The sequence below is a fragment of the Choloepus didactylus genome, chromosome 7, assembly GCF_015220235.1.
Source record: "Choloepus didactylus isolate mChoDid1 chromosome 7, mChoDid1.pri, whole genome shotgun sequence".
In the NCBI taxonomy this organism is placed as follows: domain Eukaryota; kingdom Metazoa; phylum Chordata; class Mammalia; order Pilosa; family Megalonychidae; genus Choloepus; species Choloepus didactylus.
The window spans coordinates 3,570,640-3,588,342 of NC_051313.1; the positions used below are offsets into that span (position 1 = coordinate 3,570,640).

The 17,703-nt window shown below is 43.8% G+C and overlaps 1 protein-coding gene across 12 annotated transcripts in view; it reads right to left on the bottom strand.

Moving 5' to 3' along the window:
- Window positions 1-17,703, bottom strand: part of UTRN (utrophin) — a 473,101-nt gene that overhangs the window by 310,375 nt on the left and 145,023 nt on the right. For all 12 annotated transcript variants that reach the window (XM_037844841.1, XM_037844842.1, XM_037844838.1 and 9 more), the window contains 2 exons: window positions 2,760-2,873; window positions 1,963-2,118 (listed from right to left, as the gene is read on the bottom strand). In XM_037844841.1, coding sequence (XP_037700769.1) covers window positions 1,963-2,118; window positions 2,760-2,873 — 270 coding nt within the window. The remainder of the gene's footprint in view (window positions 1-1,962; window positions 2,119-2,759; window positions 2,874-17,703) is intronic.

A 17,703-nucleotide genomic window follows, 5' to 3' on the forward strand; every position in this document is an offset into this window, starting at 1 on the left:
TTCTGGTCTGTTGATTGCTTTTATATGTCCTTTCTTAGCAAAATAAAAATTTGGCAACATTATGCTTGTCCAAAAATTTTTCAACATTTTTGCTAGTCAATGCAATACAATAACCAAGAACTGCTTCAGATCATTACTCAGGTGACATGGGGTCGCCTCCTTGCTGGGGACACTTGAAGATTTCCCACACCTTATTCCCATACTTTGAATCAATAATAATAAATGTGTGTGTATATGTGTATATATGTATATATATAAAACCTCCTTCCTCGATCCTCGTTTCTACTTCCAAACCAGTTTCCCTATTTTTTTCCTCAAAAACTGCAGCTCCTTCAAGCACATGCATCAGATTAGATGACATAAAGACATCTGAGTCAGGCCAGGATATTAGAAGAGATTATAAAATTACAGATATTTTCTTAAGTGCGATAATGGTTTTGAGATAATTATGGCTTTGTAGGAGAACCTCCTTTTTCTTGGGAGAAGCATGCAGAGGACTCAGGGGTGAAGTGTCACGATACTGTCGGGTTCCTAGTGAAAGCACATCTTTAGTAAAAAAATAAAAAATAAAATAAAATAGAATAGAATAAACAGAATAAAATAAAATAAAATAGAATAAAATAAAATAAAATAGAATAGAATAAAATAAAATAAAATGAATGAGTGTGTATCTGTCCAGTAAAGAGTGAGGGAGTGAGAGGGACAGCGAATGTGGCCAAACATCCACGACATCAAATCTTGGATGGGGAATATGGGGGTTCACTATCCAATCCCTTCAACTTTTCTTTAAGCTTGAACAATTTCAAAACAAGGAAGTTGGGGGAAAGGAGGCACAACGAAACAAAACAAAACATTCAGGGCTGCACATATACTTTTTTTCCTATATAAACACACACACAAAACATCGTATTAAGAGGTATGAACCATCCTGGTATTAAAAAGGAAACCAGGAGGCTGTTTTCTCCTGGACCTTCTGAGGGGTCTGCCTGTATTTCACATTTCTCCTCTCATTTTCACACCATCACTCACTTCAGCTAACCACCTCACTCTCACTTCTCTAAGAAAATAGAAGCAATCAAAGAGACAACTGCATCTATCCCCACTGCACCAAGGCCACAAGTGTTGATGAGCCTCATTTGGGTGCCTGGTAAGTCTCTCAAAATTACCTGTCCAGATATCCACATGGAAGCCAGAATGATTTTCAAAGATCTATGACACGTCCCTCCCCTGCCCAAATCCCTTACAGCCCTCTCTTTGTGAGGAACCATGTGGAACCCACCCCGCTACCTCCTAAGCTCACCTCCTCCCTTCTCCACCCCCTGATCCTCTCGTCTTGAGCCCAGTCCCCCACACTCACGTCCAACAGGCTACGTTCAGTCACCTGGCAGAGCCTCCAACTGGCTCTTCCTCCACAAATGTCCCTCCCTGAGCCTGACTCGGCTGCTCCCTCACTCCCCGCAGCTCTCTGTTCCAACGTCCTGGCTCAGAAAGCCCGTCCCTTCCCTCCACCGAAATAACCCCGCGAGCCCTGACCCCCGCTATCCCTACCTAATGTTACACTATGATTTTTTCACCACTGGTCTGCCCCACTGGAATGGAACTCCTTGGAGAGGAGGCACTTTCTTGCCTTGCTCGATGCTGTAACCCCAGCGCCGAGAGCAGAGCCTGCATGTGGCGGCTGCTCAAGAAACACCAGCTGACTTAATAAATGACCGATGGCTGTGACCACTGGGTGGCCAACTCTGATGTCCTAGTGGGAAGGGACGCGTCATAGAAGTGTGTGTCAAACTGGACTTAGGACAATAGCAAGGGGGAGGTCCTGGGCCAAACTGGACTTCTTGACACCCAGGCTGAAGTCACTATTCTCCAACTGGATGGCTAATAAGATCAACTTAGTTGGTCAAGACAAGCCATTGTCTACTCCTCTTGAAAACCACCAACCACGCAGTCGGGAAAACTCACCTCCTTGCTGAATTTCTCCACTTGGGTTTGCTGGTCAGCTAGTCTTGTCTGCAGCCAGGTTTTGATTGTGGCGACTGGGCAGCTTTGAAGGTCAGCCTCGATTTCCTTCATGTCTTTCAGAGATAATTCAATTGTTTCTATTTCATTGACAAACGCCTAGACACAAAAACAAGCCCATGTTGAATTTGTCTCCTGTATAATTATAGTTTGCTTGCATCCCTGCAAATATTTTAAGAACAGACTGCTTGGGAGTTAGGACTTTTAACAGCTAAATGCATACTACACCTTGACAAACTCCTTTCACCTCAGTGCTCCAGGCAGCCATTTGCCAAATTAGATTGGAAATACTAGATGCTCAGCAGGGGAGAGCACTTTTAATTAGTTCAGGGAAGTCTAATGATTTCACCTAATATAAACTGCACACAGTATTATCCAACATTTCATTTCACAAATGTGCTTCTCTTAAGGCCTCTCCATATGGCACAATAAGAGCAATTTACAGTTGGTGGTTATTCCACTAAGATTGTCATCGTAGCATAAAAGTGTAAGCTCCAGAGGAAGGAAAATTTTTTCTGGCTCTCGCTACCCAAATTCATAATCATGGTCAAAATCAAAAATATGAAGAATCAGTCTTTTTTATTAGCTGCAAAGTCAAAAATGTTTTATGACGAAAGATACTTTATCTGGGTTTATTGTCCTGTCACATTCTTCCAATTTTAATACTAACAGAAAATATCGAAGAGAAAGAAGGAAATGCCGTTCATCAGAGCCGGTCCTGGGGCCGATCTGGGACTTACCGCGCACTGGGCCAGCTGCCTCTGCAGCCCCTCCGCGTCCCCCTGGGCCACCTGCTCCTTCACCAAGAAGCTCTGCACACCTTCCGCCCACTTCTCAAGGACTTTCGAATCAGCCTAAATCGAACACAGCAACAAAGGGGGTCCTTACTCAGTGACATTCAACCTGCTGCATCTCAAGTCTAATGCCACTGGGAAAAAGGCAACTTTTCAAAAGTTTGACAGCATCATTTTCATTTATTTCACTTCTATCTTAAAGCTTTGAACTTTGAAAATAATTATTTCCTCCATTCTTGACTGCAATCTTCAAGAGATAATGGCTTAGTCATCATTTCAAAAGTTTCAAAACATTCTCCAGTGAACCCAGCAACTTTGCTCAAATGCAAGCCATGTCTATGATAAAAATTCAAATTACAGGGGAAAGGCTTTTCTGGGTCTAATCAGCTAAAAAAATTGTTTGTTCTCATGTAATCCAAAACAAATTTTCTTCCAAGCTAACCACTCAAAGCAGGAATAAATAATAAATAGCGCCTTGGAGAGGCGGCACTCCATGGCCCAGCTCCGTGCTCTCTCGCCCGCTTCCCCTGGGCACCCTCTGTAATCCAGCCACCGTGCTCGGGGCAGGGGTGCAGACGTGAACGAGAAAGGAGTCACTCTGCAGAGAGACAGAGGCTTCGGAGGGAAGGGGACACTGGAACGGGCCCATGAAGAACGCGAGGACGTGGTCCAACTGGGGCCCCGACCCCGAGGAAGGCAGAGCCCTTTCTCCCAAGGCCTCCCACCCACCCCTGGCCAGGCTGGCATGTGAATTTCCCCGGCAGGGCTGAGTTTGCTTCCCTGCACCACCTTCTAGTCTTTGCTTCGAGTTCGTCCCCAGGAAAGGAGGCAAATTTACCACCTGTGGCCTGCCCCTGTCTCGTGTCTCCTCGCGGTGGAAATCCCCAATTCCTCCCGGGAGATCCCACAGGATGTGCTATCCAGGGGTCGCGCTCACTCTTCTTGCCAATACGCTCTGGAAATGGCAGTGATTTGTTAAGGTCCTTACGATTTGCCACACAGAAGCACTGCTCTTCTCCAAGTAATGTCAGAACGAATCCCAAAGATGGATCCTAGCTGGTATGTCACACGCAGATACTACACTCATGTAAAGCCATCGGAAATTGATTTTGAGGGGCTTTCTTTCCTTCTTGTGGGATTGGTTTTTGTTTCCTTTGTTTTTTATTTGTTTTTTTAATTTTAATTGTTAGATTCACATGTAACTAAAATCCCAGTATTTCCATTAGCTGCCTGAATATCATATTTCTCCAATTCCACATTACTTAATGGACATCTGCAACAAGTTCAAGACTCGACTTTCAAAAATACTAAATTCTACATTGTTAACATGACAGAAGAGCCCAGGGCTGCCGGCAGCCAGCCCACATTGCCCCAGTCCTCGGGGAGAACACGGCGCTGTCAGGACCCCCTGACGTGGACTTTCTTTTAGCCTCAAAACCACGCGTTGCTAAATTCCTCGTTTACCCTGACCCGTGCGTGGTACTCGCCGGAGCAGCGCAGGCACCTAGAGCAGGAGGGAGAGCACACGCGGAAGCAGACGCCCGGGGAGGCCGCAGGGGGACGGAGGCAGCCGGGAGCCCTGGAGCCCCGAGGACTTGGGCTCCGCCCGGGGACGGAAGAGGCAAGGAAGGTTCCAGAGGAAGCGCAGCCCCCGACCCCTCGATTTCAGACTGCCGGCCCCAGAGCTGAGCGAGGATAAGTGTCCGCTGCGTCAAGCCCTGAGGATGGCGGTCCCAGGTGACGCAGCCACGGAAACACATCAGGAGGCCCGTTCTCAGGTGGAGGCTGGACGTGGACAGGGCTCGTCCAGCCAAGGCCTTTCCGTCTCCTCTACTGATATTTATCACTCCGGGCCAAGCTCTCCCTCGCCCCTGGACACCCCTGGGTCACAGGGGCCCTTCCCCAGAGGAGAAAGGGAGACGCCGTCTGGAGCAGAGAGAAAGAACACGAGCACGACCACGGAAGGGAACAAACCAAAGGACTTCTACCCGGCCACAGGGGCCTGCGCTCTCCTTCGCCATACTGAATTCTGCAAGAATCCTGAAGTACAGCTACTGCGTAACTGGGCCACTCATTACATCTAGCTTTGAATAAGGAAAACTGCTAGTCTCTGGCCAAGGATCTCCAGGATGTTCACGGAAGCATCGCCCTCGGCCAGGATGGAAGCCCAGAGCCTTAGCCGCCCACTCCGGCATCCTGGCTGGAGGGCCATCCAAAGCCCCTGACTCGTCCCTCCTGCTCTCCCGCCCTCCCGCAGGGGGCACAGGCCAGCACATGCTATCCCACGCACCTGCTCCTTCTGTCCTTCACTGTGCTGCGAGAAGAAAGGAGGAGGGAAGCCAGGGGCACAGACGGGGCACCTCGGCCCCATGGCCATCCCTGCAGGGCTGCAAGGGATGGCAGGACCTGAGCGGCCACGCTGCTCTCACTGCAAAACTCCCACCTCGCTCATCCTGACCACCTGGTTCTAAGAAAGCCAGGAGCCCCTGGGAAGACAGACGCGGCATCTTGCGGCCACGCGGCCTGGGGAACCTGAGTTCTCGCGGAGCCTTGGGAGAGTCCCTGGAGAGCAGGAGGGTCGCGACCACCTCCCCCGGTCCTTCTGGAAACAGATGGGTGCACAGGCAGGCGCTGGCACATCCAGGCACAGAGCAGGTGGCCGAGATCGCTAGTCAGAGCTCCATAAACCGGTGTCCTCCACGAAAGCCTCCCCTCCCAAGCCCGTCTGTTCCCTGTCAACGCCCCACAGGACCGAGCCGCCGGGGGCTGCCTCTTGGCAGAAGCAGCAGCTGAAGTCCTTTAACTGCTGCCTCCAGCGATGCTTGTTGCACCACACAGCTGTGGGACCGGCCGCTTCCCCAGCCCCTGCCGTGCACCCCAGCTCCCACCCCTGCAGGCAGAGAGGGAGCCCGGCTCTGCTGCACCCCCGCCCCTCTGTCCCCCCTCTTTGCCTGGAAGGGAAATCCCACCTCAAACCACGGAGCAGAGCTCTCCTGCACTTTCTCTACAAACACTCCAAGTCTGCTCATCTCCAAGTCATCTCTGCAGCAGAGAGAATACAAAATATATTGTAACCCAGAAGTTAGGATTTAGGGGGTGATTACGATGACTGAATTGTTATATAGATATTCCTCTTTACTTTCTGGTATATTCGAGGGAAATATCTGAAACCCGAACTGTAATCCAGCTGCCTTGATCTCTGATAATGATTGTAGAGCCTTCATCTTGTGCCCTTGTGATTGTAAATCCTTGTGACTCACCTTCACTTGTAGCCATTTATCCAGTTTTTCTACTTCTGAGTCTTATGATCACTAGAGACAGCCCCTAATGTTTATTAATGAAGGGTCTTGGGTCAGCCCAGAACTAACCCACCCCAAGTCCAAAGTTATCTTGATAACCGAGGCTGGACCTAACAAAATGGGCCCATCTGGCTTGCGTAATAGCTTCGACTTTAACCTACAAATCACCTCTACCTCATTATAATACTAAAAATCATGCCCATCATGATATTAAGGCTGCCATTTTCTTCCATACATTCTCTGACTAAGCACATTATTAATCTGTGCATGCTCAACAATTAGATCACCTCTAATTACATCATCTGGGCCATTGTGCTCATTATCCTAAAACCTGACCATCTTTTGATACTATACAACTATCAGAATTACTGCAGTTTAGGGAGACAGATTTGGGAGCTGACAGACCATCTGTTCTCCTGCTTTGCAGCTAGCAATAAACTCCTGTCTTTGAAACCTGGTGTCTCAGGAATCGGTCATTGAGCACATCGGGCAGAGAACCCACTGCTTTTGAACAGTAACAACCAGGCCACGTAAAAATCACACTTCTCTGTCCACATAAAAATCGCCTGGTGATGCACTTACCAGTTTCTAATCTACAATGGTGAGTTTTTAATTTTTTAAATTCATTCACTTGCAGGATGAAGATGCAAACATACACAGAGAATACTTTGTGTGGGGAGCTTCAGTTCTTGTAAAGCAATACACAAAGAAATAAAAACTACCAGTAAATTTAAAAAATAAATGTCTCATGAATTCACAGGCAAAAAATAAACAGTAAGTGCTGATCTAGAGCAACTATGTCTCATTCCTGTTAATACCCATAAATGTCCAAATAACTTTAAAATTATAAATATGGAATTTCTGAAAGACAAAATATGAAATATTCTACTTTGGAAGGTTAAACGGACTACACTGACAATGCCAAAATCAAAGCTTCCAGGCACTTTGGATGAGCCGACTTTTTGTCCTAAAAGAGGGAAGTAAGGTTATCGGAACAATTCCTGAAGCCCCACTCACCAGCCGCTCCCCTCCCGAGCCTGGGAGGGAGGAGATCTGAAGCCTGGTGATGCAGGGTTTACGACAAAGGGAGCCCAAGGCCCACTACACGTCCCTAGACCTGTGTCCAGCTGAATTCCTGGCATTTTCCCGTGCTGCTCCCCCACCTTTGGAATGCCCACAGTTTGAGCAGGCAATTTCTAACCCAGGAAACAGAGAAGACAAAGTCTGAAACGAGTGAAAACAGTAAGTTGTGGTGGGGTTCCCATTTTGTTTCTTTTTATAATGTTCACTGGCCTCAAACAAACTATCTTAGAGAAGAGTTCTCTCGCTTAGTAGGGAAAACAGACAATGACATCAACGCTATACTTATTATCTGAAACTAACCAGCATTCTATTTAATAAAATAAAATGTATACAAAATGAGGGGGAAACTTTATGATATAATTCTATCAGTTGCACATTATACAGAAGTAATTAAATCAACCAGATTTCATTTTAGTCTTAGAAAGTATTTATCATTGCATTTCTACCCTAAAACACTTGCCATAGTAAACTCCAAGCTCGGTTCTGCACTCTCGGGGCTCCAGAACCCTCCTCACTCAGATCCCGTCCCGTCCCCGCCATGAGCCTTTGAACAACACAGCTGTTAGTACCGCTGTGCCCCGTTTAGGATTTTACAGATCCAACCTCATCCAGCAGGTAGGGATGACAACCACAAAGCAATGACACCCTCATCTCCTTCCCTTGGGAACGCTAGACGAGGTTCCCATCCACCAAGAGCTCACACCCAGGTCCGAAGATCACAAGAACTGGCCTGAACAGCGCACAGGAGGGTCCCAGGGAAGGGACAATCCATTCGAGCTGTGGGTGTGGAGGGGGCGAGACTGACGATCACCTGCAGAGCGTACGCATTCTTAAGGATGAGCAGACAAGAGGAGGCCGTGACACTTCTGGAGACTGGCAGTTTGTCCACCGTGGTCCTTTGTGACCCTCCCACTCTCTTCCCCAACTCGGCTCAGGGGTCGGGGGGAGCAGAGCTTGTCGGCAAGGGAAGGGCAGGGGCTGCTGAGGTGACTGTGGGATAGGCTCAATTACCAGGGTGAGGACATGTGGTCCTTTCCAGAAGGATGCCTGACATCATAGTGGGGCGTGAACTAGAGAGGGAAGAGAAGAGATGTGGGGAGGTGGACTTGAGGGTGACAGGATCTCCAGGGCAATGATGAGAGTGGGGTCTGCACCCACAGGGGGGCTATGGAGGATCCCAAGAGACCAGAGGGGCAGGAAGTCCAAGAGTTTTGTGTGTGCTAGGAGACAGGTGTCTGGTTTCCCAGCTGGACCACATGGAGGAGATTTTCAGCAGGACCAAGGAAGTAACTACAGAACATCTTGCAACCCTGAATCCAAAGATAATACTGCTGCAAATTATAATAAGAGATATACAAGCAGCCTCAGAGGACTTTACATTTTATCCCCATGATTCACAAGAAAACGTCAGTAAAATTAATATTAAAAGTACAATGAAGAGGCGGGGCAAGATGGCAGACTGGTGAGCTGTATGTTTTAGTTACTCCTCCAGGAAAGTAGGTAAAAAGCCAGGAACTGCGTGGACTGGACACCACAGAGCAATCTGTCTTTGGGCATACTTCATACAACACTCATGAAAACGTGGAACTGCTGAGATCAGCGAAATCTGTAAGTTTTTGCGGCCAGGGGACCCGCGCCCCTCCCTGCCAGGCTCAGTCCCGGGGGAGGAGGGGCTGTCAGCTCCGGGAAGGAGAAGGGAGAATTGCAGTGGCTGCTCTTATCGGAAACTCATTCTACTGATTCAAACTCCAACCATAGATAGACTGAGACCAGACACCAGAGACTCTGAGAGCAGCCAGCCCGGCAGAGAGGAGACAGGCATAGAAAAAAAACAACACGAAAAACTCCAAAATAAAAGCAGAGGATTTTTGGAGTTCTGGTGAACACAGAAAGGGGAAGGGCGGAGATCAGGCCTTGAGGCGCATATGCAAATCCCGAAGCAAAGCTGATCTCTCTGCCCTGTGCACCTTTCCTTAATGGCCCTGGTTGCTTTGTCTATTAGCATTTCAATAACCCATTAGATCTCTGAGGAGGGCCGTTTTTTTTTTTTTTTTTTTTTTAAATCCTTTTTGCTTTTTCTAAAACAATTACTCTAAGAAGCTCAATACAGAAAGCTTCAAAGAATTGAAATTTGGGCACGTCAAGTCAAGAGCAGAACTAAGAGAGCTCTGAGACAAAAGGCAAAAATCCAGTGGCTGAGAAAATTCACTAAACAACACAACTTCCCAAGAAAAGGGGGGGTGTCCGCTCACAGCCACCATCCTGGTGGACAGGAAACACTCCTGCCCATCGCCAGCCCCATAGCCCAGAGCTGCCCCAGACAACCCAGTGTGACGGAAGTGCTTCAAATAACAGGCACACACCACAAAACTGGGCGTGGACATTAGCCTTCCCTGCAACCTCAGCTGAATGTCCCAGAGCTGGGAAGGGGGAGCAGTGTGAATCAAACAGAGCCCCATTCAGCCATCATTTGAGCAGACTGGGAGCCTCCCAACACAGCCCAGCAGCCCAGAACTGCCCTGGGGGGACGGCACTCACCTGTGACATAGCACAGTCATCCCTCAACAGAGGACCCGGGGTGCACAGCCTGGAAGAGGGGCCCACTTGCAAGTCTCAGGAGCCATACGCCAATACCAAAGACTTGTGGGTCAGTGGCAGAGACAAACTGTGGCAGGACTGAACTGAAGGATTAGACTATTGCAGTAGCTTTAAAAACTCTAGGATCATCAGGGAGATTTGATTGTTAGGGCCACCCCCCCTCCCCGACTGCCCAGAAACACGCCCCACATACAGGGCAGGCAACACCAACTACACACGCAAGCTTGGTACACCAATTGGGCCCCACAAGACTCACTCCCCCACTCACCAAAAAGGCTAAGCAGGGGAGATCTGGCTTGTGGAGAACAGGTGGCTCGTGGACGCCACCTGCTGGTTAGTTAGAGAAAGTGTACTCCACGAAGCTGTAGATCTGATAAATTAGAGATAAGGACTTCAACTGGTCTACAAACCCTAAAAGAACCCTATCAAGTTCAGCAAATGCCACGAGGCCAAAAACAACAGAAAATTATAAAGCATATGAAAAAAACCAGACGATATGGATAACCCAAGCCCAAGCACCCAAATCAAAAGACCAGAAGAGACACAGCACCTAGAGCAGCTACTCAAAGAACTAAAGATGAACAATGAGACCATAGTACGGGATATGAAGGAAATCAAGAAGACCCTAGAAGAGCATAAAGAAGACATTGCAAGACTAAATAAAAAAATGGATGATCTTATGGAAATTAAAGAAACTGTTGACCAAATTAAAAAGATTCTGGACACTCATAGTACAAGACTAGAGGAAGTTGAACAACGAATCAGTGACCTGGAAGATGACAGAATGGAAAATGAAAGCATAAAAGAAAGAATGGGGAAAAAAATTGAAAAACTCGAAATGGACCTCAGGGATATGATAGATAATATGAAACGTCCGAATATAAGACTCATTGGTGTCCCAGAAGGGGAAGAAAAGGGTAAAGGTCTAGGAAGAGTATTCAAAGAAATTGTTGGGGAAAACTTCCCAAATCTTCTAAACAACATAAATACACAAATCATAAATGCTCAGCGATCTCCAAATAGAATAAATCCAAAAAAACCCACTCCGAGACATATACTGATCACACTGTCAAAACATAGAAGAGAAGGAGCAAGTTCTGAAAGCAGCAAGAGAAAAGCAATTCACCACATACAAAGGAAACAGCATAAGACTAAGTAGTGACTACTCAGCAGCCACCATGGAAGCAAGAAGGCAGTGGCACGATATATTTAAAATTCTGAGTGAGAAAAATTTCCAGCCAAGAATACTTTATCCAGCAAAGCTCTCCTTCAAATTTGAGGGAGAGCTTAAATTTTTCACAGACAAAGAAATGCTGAGAGAATTTGCTAACAAGAGACCTGCCCTACTGGAGATACTAAAGGGAGCCCTACAGACAGAGAAACAAAGACAGGACAGAGAGACCTGGAGAAAGGTTCAGTACTAAAGAGATTCGGTATGGGTACAATAAAGGATATTAATAGAGAGAGGGAAAAATATGGCAAACATAATCCAAAGGATAAGATGGCCGATTCAAGAAATTCCTTCACGGTTTTAACGTTGAATGTAAATGGATTAAACTCCCCAATTAAAAGATATAGATTCGCAGAATGGATCAAAAAAAATGAACCATCAATATGTTGCATACAAGAGACTCATCTTAGACACAGGGACACAAAGAAACTGAAAGTGAAAGGATGGAAAAAAATATTTCATGCAAGCTACAGCCAAAAGAAAGCAGGTGTAGCAATATTAATCTCAGATAAAATAGACTTCAAATGCAGGGATGTTTTGAGAGACAAAGAAGGCCACTACATACTAATAAAAGGGGCAATTCAGCAAGAAGAAATAACAATCGTAAATGTCTATGCACCCAATCAAGGTGCCACAAAATACATGAGAGAAACACTGGCAAAACTAAAGGAAGCAATTGATGTTTCCACAATAATTGTGGGAGACTTCAACACATCACTCTCTCCTATAGATAGATCAACCAGACAGAAGACCAATAAGGAAATTGAAAACCTAAACAATCTGATAAATGAATTAGATTTAACAGACATATACAGGACATTACATCCCAAATCACCAGGATACACATACTTTTCTAGTGCTCACGGAACTTTCTCCAGAATAGATCATATGCTGGGACATAAAACAAGCCTCAATAAATTTAAAAAGATTGAAATTATTCAAAGCACATTCTCTGACCACAATGGAATACAATTAGAAGTCAATTACCATCAGAGACTTAGAAAATTCACAAATACCTGGAGGTTAAACAACACACTCCTAAACAATCAGTGGGTTAAAGAAGAAATAGCAAGAGAAATTGCTAAATATATAGAGACGAATGAAAATGAGAACACAACATACCAAAACCTATGGGATGCAGCAAAAGCAGTGCTAAGGGGGAAATTTATAGCACTAAACGCATATATTAAAAAGGAAGAAAGAGCCAAAATCAAAGAACTAATGGATCAACTGAAGAAGCTAGAAAATGAACAGCAAACCAATCCTAAACCAAGTAGAAGAAAAGAAATAACAAGGATTAAAGCAGAAATAAATGACATAGAGAACAAAAAAACAATAGAAAGGATAAATATCACCAAAAGTTGGTTCTTTGAGAAGATCAACAAGATTGACAAGCCCCTAGCTAGACTGACAAAATCAAAAAGAGAGAAGACCCATATAAACAAAATAATGAATGAAAAAGGTGACATAACTGCAGATCCTGAAGAAATTAAAAAAATTATAAGAGGATATTATGAACAACTGTATGGCAACAAACTGGATAATGTAGAAGAAATGGACAATTTCCTGGAAACATATGAACAACCTAGACTGACCAGAGAAGAAATAGAAGACCTCAACCAACCCATCACAAGCAAAGAGATCCAATCAGTCATCAAAAATCTTCCCACAAATAAATGCCCAGGGCCAGATGGCTTCACAGGGGAATTCTACCAAACTTTCCAGAAAGAACTGACACCAATCTTACTCAAACTCTTTCAAAACATTGAAAAAAATGGAACACTACCTAACTCATTTTATGAAGCTAACATCAATCTAATACCAAAACCAGGCAAAGATGCTACAAAAAAGGAAAACTACCGGCCAATCTCCCTAATGAATATAGATGCAAAAATCCTCAACAAAATACTTGCAAATCGAATCCAAAGACACATTAAAAAAATCATACACCATGACCAAGTGGGGTTCATTCCAGGCATGCAAGGATGGTTCAACATAAGAAAAACAATCAATGTATTACAACACATTAAAAACTCGAAAGGGAAAAATCAATTGATCATCTCAATAGATGCTGAAAAAGCATTTGACAAAATCCAACATCCCTTTTTGATAAAAACACTTCAAAAGGTAGGAATTGAAGGAAACTTCCTCAACATGATAAAGAGCATATATGAAAAACCCACAGCCAGCATAGTACTCAATGGTGAGAGACTGAAAGCCTTCCCTCTAAGATCAGGAACAAGACAAGGATGCACGCTGTCACCACTGTTATTCAACATTGTGCTGGAAGTGCTAGCCAGGGCAATCCGGCAAGACAAAGAAATAAAAGGCATCCAAATTGGAAAAGAAGAAGTAAAACTGTCATTGTTTGCAGATGATATGATCTTATATCTAGAAAACCCTGAGAAATCAACGATACACCTACTAGAGCTAATAAACAAATTTAGCAAAGTAGCGGGATACAAGATTAATGCACATAAGTCAGTAATGTTTCTATATGCTAGAAATGAACAAACTGAAGAGACACTCAAGAAAAAGATACCATTTTCAATAGCAACTAAAAAAATCAAGTACCTAGGAATCAACTTAACCAAAGATGTAAAAGACCTATACAAAGAAAACTACATAACTCTACTAAAAGAAATAGAAGGGGACCTTAAAAGATGGAAAAATATTCCATGTTCATGGATAGGAAGGCTAAATGTCATTAAGATGTCAATTCTACCCAAACTCATCTACAGATTCAATGCAATCCCAATCAAAATTCCAACAACCTACTTTGCAGACTTGGAAAAGCTAGTTATCAAATTTATTTGGAAAGGGAAGATGCCTCGAATTGCTAAAGACACTCTAAAAAAGAAAAACGAAGTGGGAGGACTTACACTCCCTGACTTTGAAGCTTATTATAAAGCCACAGTTGCCAAAACAGCATGGTACTGGCACAAAGATAGACATATAGATCAATGGAATCGAATTGAGAATTCAGAGATAGACCCTCAGATCTATGGCCGACTGATCTTTGATAAGGCCCCCAAAGTCACCGAACTGAGCCATAATGGTCTTTTCAACAAATGGGGCTGGGAGAGTCGGATATCCATATCCAAAAGAATGAAAGAGGACCCCTACCTCACCCCCTACACAAAAATTAACTCAAAATGGACCAAAGATCTCAATATAAAAGAAAGTACCATAAAACTCCTAGAAGATAATGTAGGAAAACATCTTCAAGACCTTGTATTAGGAGGCCACTTCCTAGACTTTACAACCCAAAGCACAAGCAACAAAAGAGAAAATAGATAAATGGGAACTCCTCAAGCTTAGAAGTTTCTGCACCTCAAAGGAATTTCTCAAAAAGGTAAAGAGGCAGCCAACTCAATGGGAAAAAATTTTTGGAAACCATGTATCTGACAAAAGACTGATATCTTGCATATACAAAGAAATCCTACAACTCAATGACAATAGTACAGACAGCCCAAGTATAAAATGGGCAAAAGATATGAAAAGACAGTTCTCTGAAGAGGAAATACAAATGGCCAAGAAACACATGAAAAAATGTTCAGCTTCACTAGCTATTAGAGAGATGCAAATTAAGACCACAATGAGATACCATCTAACACCGGTTAGAATGGCTGCCATTAAACAAACAGGAAACTACAAATGCTGGAGGGGATGTGGAGAAATTGGAACTCTTATTCATTGTTGGTGGGACTGTATAATGGTTCAGCCACTCTGGAAGTCAGTCTGGCAGTTCCTTAGAAAACTAGATATAGAGCTACCATTCGATCCAGTGATTGCACTTCTCGGTATATACCCGGAAGATCGGAAAGCAGTGACACGAACAGATATCTGCACGCCAATGTTCATAGCAGCATTATTCACAATTGCCAAGAGATGGAAACAACCCAAATGTCCTTCAACAGATGAGTGGATAAATAAAATGTGGTATATACACACGATGGAATACTACGCGGCAGTAAGAAGGAACGATCTGGTGAAACATATGACAACATGGATGAACCTTGAAGACATAATGCTGAGCGAAATAAGCCAGGCACAAAAAGAGAAATATTATATGCTACCACTAATGTGAACTTTGAAAAATGTAAAACAAATGGTTTATAATGTAGAATGTAGGGGAACTAGCAGTAGAGAGCAATTAAGGAAGGGGGAACAATAATCCAAGAAGAACAGATAAGCTATTTAACGTTCTGGGGATGCCCAGAAATGACTATGGTCTGTTAATTTCTGATGGATGTAGTAGGAACAAGTTCACTGAAATGTTGCTATATTATGTAACTTTCTTGGGGTAAAGTAGGAACATGTTGGAAGTTAAGCAGTTATCTTAGGTTAGTTGTCTTTTTCTTACTCCCTTGTTATGGTCTCTTTGAAATGTTCTTTTATTGTATGTTTGTTTTCTTTTTAACTTTTTTTTTCATACAGTTGATTTAAAAAAGAAGGGAAAGTTAAAAAAAAAAAAAAAAGAAAAAAGACAAACAAGGAAAAAAAAAAAAAAAAGATGTAGTGCCCCCTTGAGGAGCCTGTGGAGAATGCAGGGGTATTCGCCTACCCCACCTCCATGGTTGCTAACATGACCACAGACATAGGGGACTGGTGGTTTGATGGGTTGAGCCCTCTACCATAAGTTTTACCCTTGGGAAGACGGTTGCTGCAAAGGAGAGGCTAGGCCTCCCTGTATTTGTGCCTAAGAGTCTCCTCCTGAATGCCTCTTTGTTGCTCAGATGTGGCCCTCTCTCTCTGGCTAAGCCAACTTGAAAGGTGAAATCACTGCCCTCCCCCCTACGTGGGATCAGACACCCAGGGAAGTGAATCTCCCTGGCAACGTGGAATATGACTCCCGGGGAGGAATGTAGACCCGGCATCGTGGGATGGAGAACATCTTCTTGACCAAAAGGGGGATGTGAAAGGAAATGAAATAAGCTTCAGTGGCAGAGAGATTCCAAAACGAGCCGAGAGATCACTCTGGTGGGCACTCTTACGCACACTTTAGACAACCTTTTTTAGGTTCTAAAGAATTGGGGTAGCTGGTGGTGGATACCTGAAACTATTAAACTACAACCCAGAACCCATGAATCTCGAAGACAGTTGTATAAAAATGTAGCTTATGAGGGGTGACAGTGGGATTGGGAATGCCATAAGGACCAAACTCCACTTTGTCTAGTTTATGGATGGATGTGTAGAAAAGTAGGGGAAGCAAACAAACAGACAAAGGTACCCAGTGTTCTTTTTTACTTCAATTGCTCTTTTTCACTCTAATTATTATTCTTGTTATTTTTGTGTGTGTGCTAATGAAGGTGTCAGGGATTGATTTAGGTGATGAATGTACAACTATGTAATGGTACTGTAAACAATCGAAAGTACAATTTGTTTTGTATGACTGCGTGGTATGTGAATATATCTCAATAAAATGATGATTAAAAAAAAAAAATACATAAATGTATATGCTACGGCATTTGAATTTTTGCCTTGAAGACAATGATTTAAAAACAAAAAAGCTAAGCAGTTGTTTTATTTTTTTCCACCTTAAATTACAAGCCAGTACTTCCAATGATTGCACAACTTGTGATGATACTGTATGCCATTGATTATATACTTTGGATGGATTATATGGTATGTGAGTATATCTCAATAAAATTGCATTTTAAAAAAAAAAAAAAAAGTACAATGAAAAAAGTTACCTGTGTTATGCCTTTTTGTAATGTTTTGCAGCTAAGAAGGAGTGAGAGAACTTTCTGTGAGGTAGTTTTTGAAAACACCAATTAACATCTTAATTCTTAAGTACAGGAATTGAGGTCACTACACTGGCAAGGATCAGACAAAAAGAATAACTGAAGATCATAAGATCTTATTTGCCCCTGACATGACAGTAAGACCATGTGGCCCAACCTCTACTCGCACAAAAGGACCTGCAGTGTAGACGAAGTGGAATCAACGAGGAAAGCACCACCAAGCCAGCAGTAACAGAAAACCCAAATGTGCAACAACGAGAGCTCCCTGCCAGAACCAGAAAATGGTGCCCAGAAAAGAAGCAAGTGCGGAGCTAAGAAGACACTTTCGAAGCCTAAGTCTGCTGTGTCAGTGAAAGACACTCTGATTTCCCTCCAGGGGTTGACTTGAAGCCCACTCACTACTTCCTACGTAATGGTCCTCAGTGTGTTCCCGTGGTGTCTGTTTCTCCTGGGGTGGGGGAACATGGGCAGCAGGCGTAACACTCGTGGGCTTTTCCTGCAGACTTCGAATGTCTTAACCTCCAGCCAAATCCACTGGTCAGAGCAGCCGCCTCCAGGAACAGAGATGTACTGGGGAGGACGGGGAATTCTGTCAATCCATTTGACTTCTCTATTATTCAATTTCTTCATAATGAGCAACTTTCAGGTATTACTTACAGAATTAAAAGATGCATTTTTAAAAGGAATCAGTCTCTTCTGTTCTTAAGAAATACCATCATAAATCGGCATTGGGCCTAAAACTACAGAACTTCAAAATCTAAAATATTACCTAGACAGGCACTGAAATTATCACCTGTAAATACCCACCACAATTATCTCAAATCCTTGGGGGGAAATTAATCAAAATTAATCAAAAGTTTTTCCAAGTGGCTTCTAAGTGGCTAATTAAGAAGCAAGTCCTTCAAAGCAAATAAAGGAGCAAAACTGTTCCC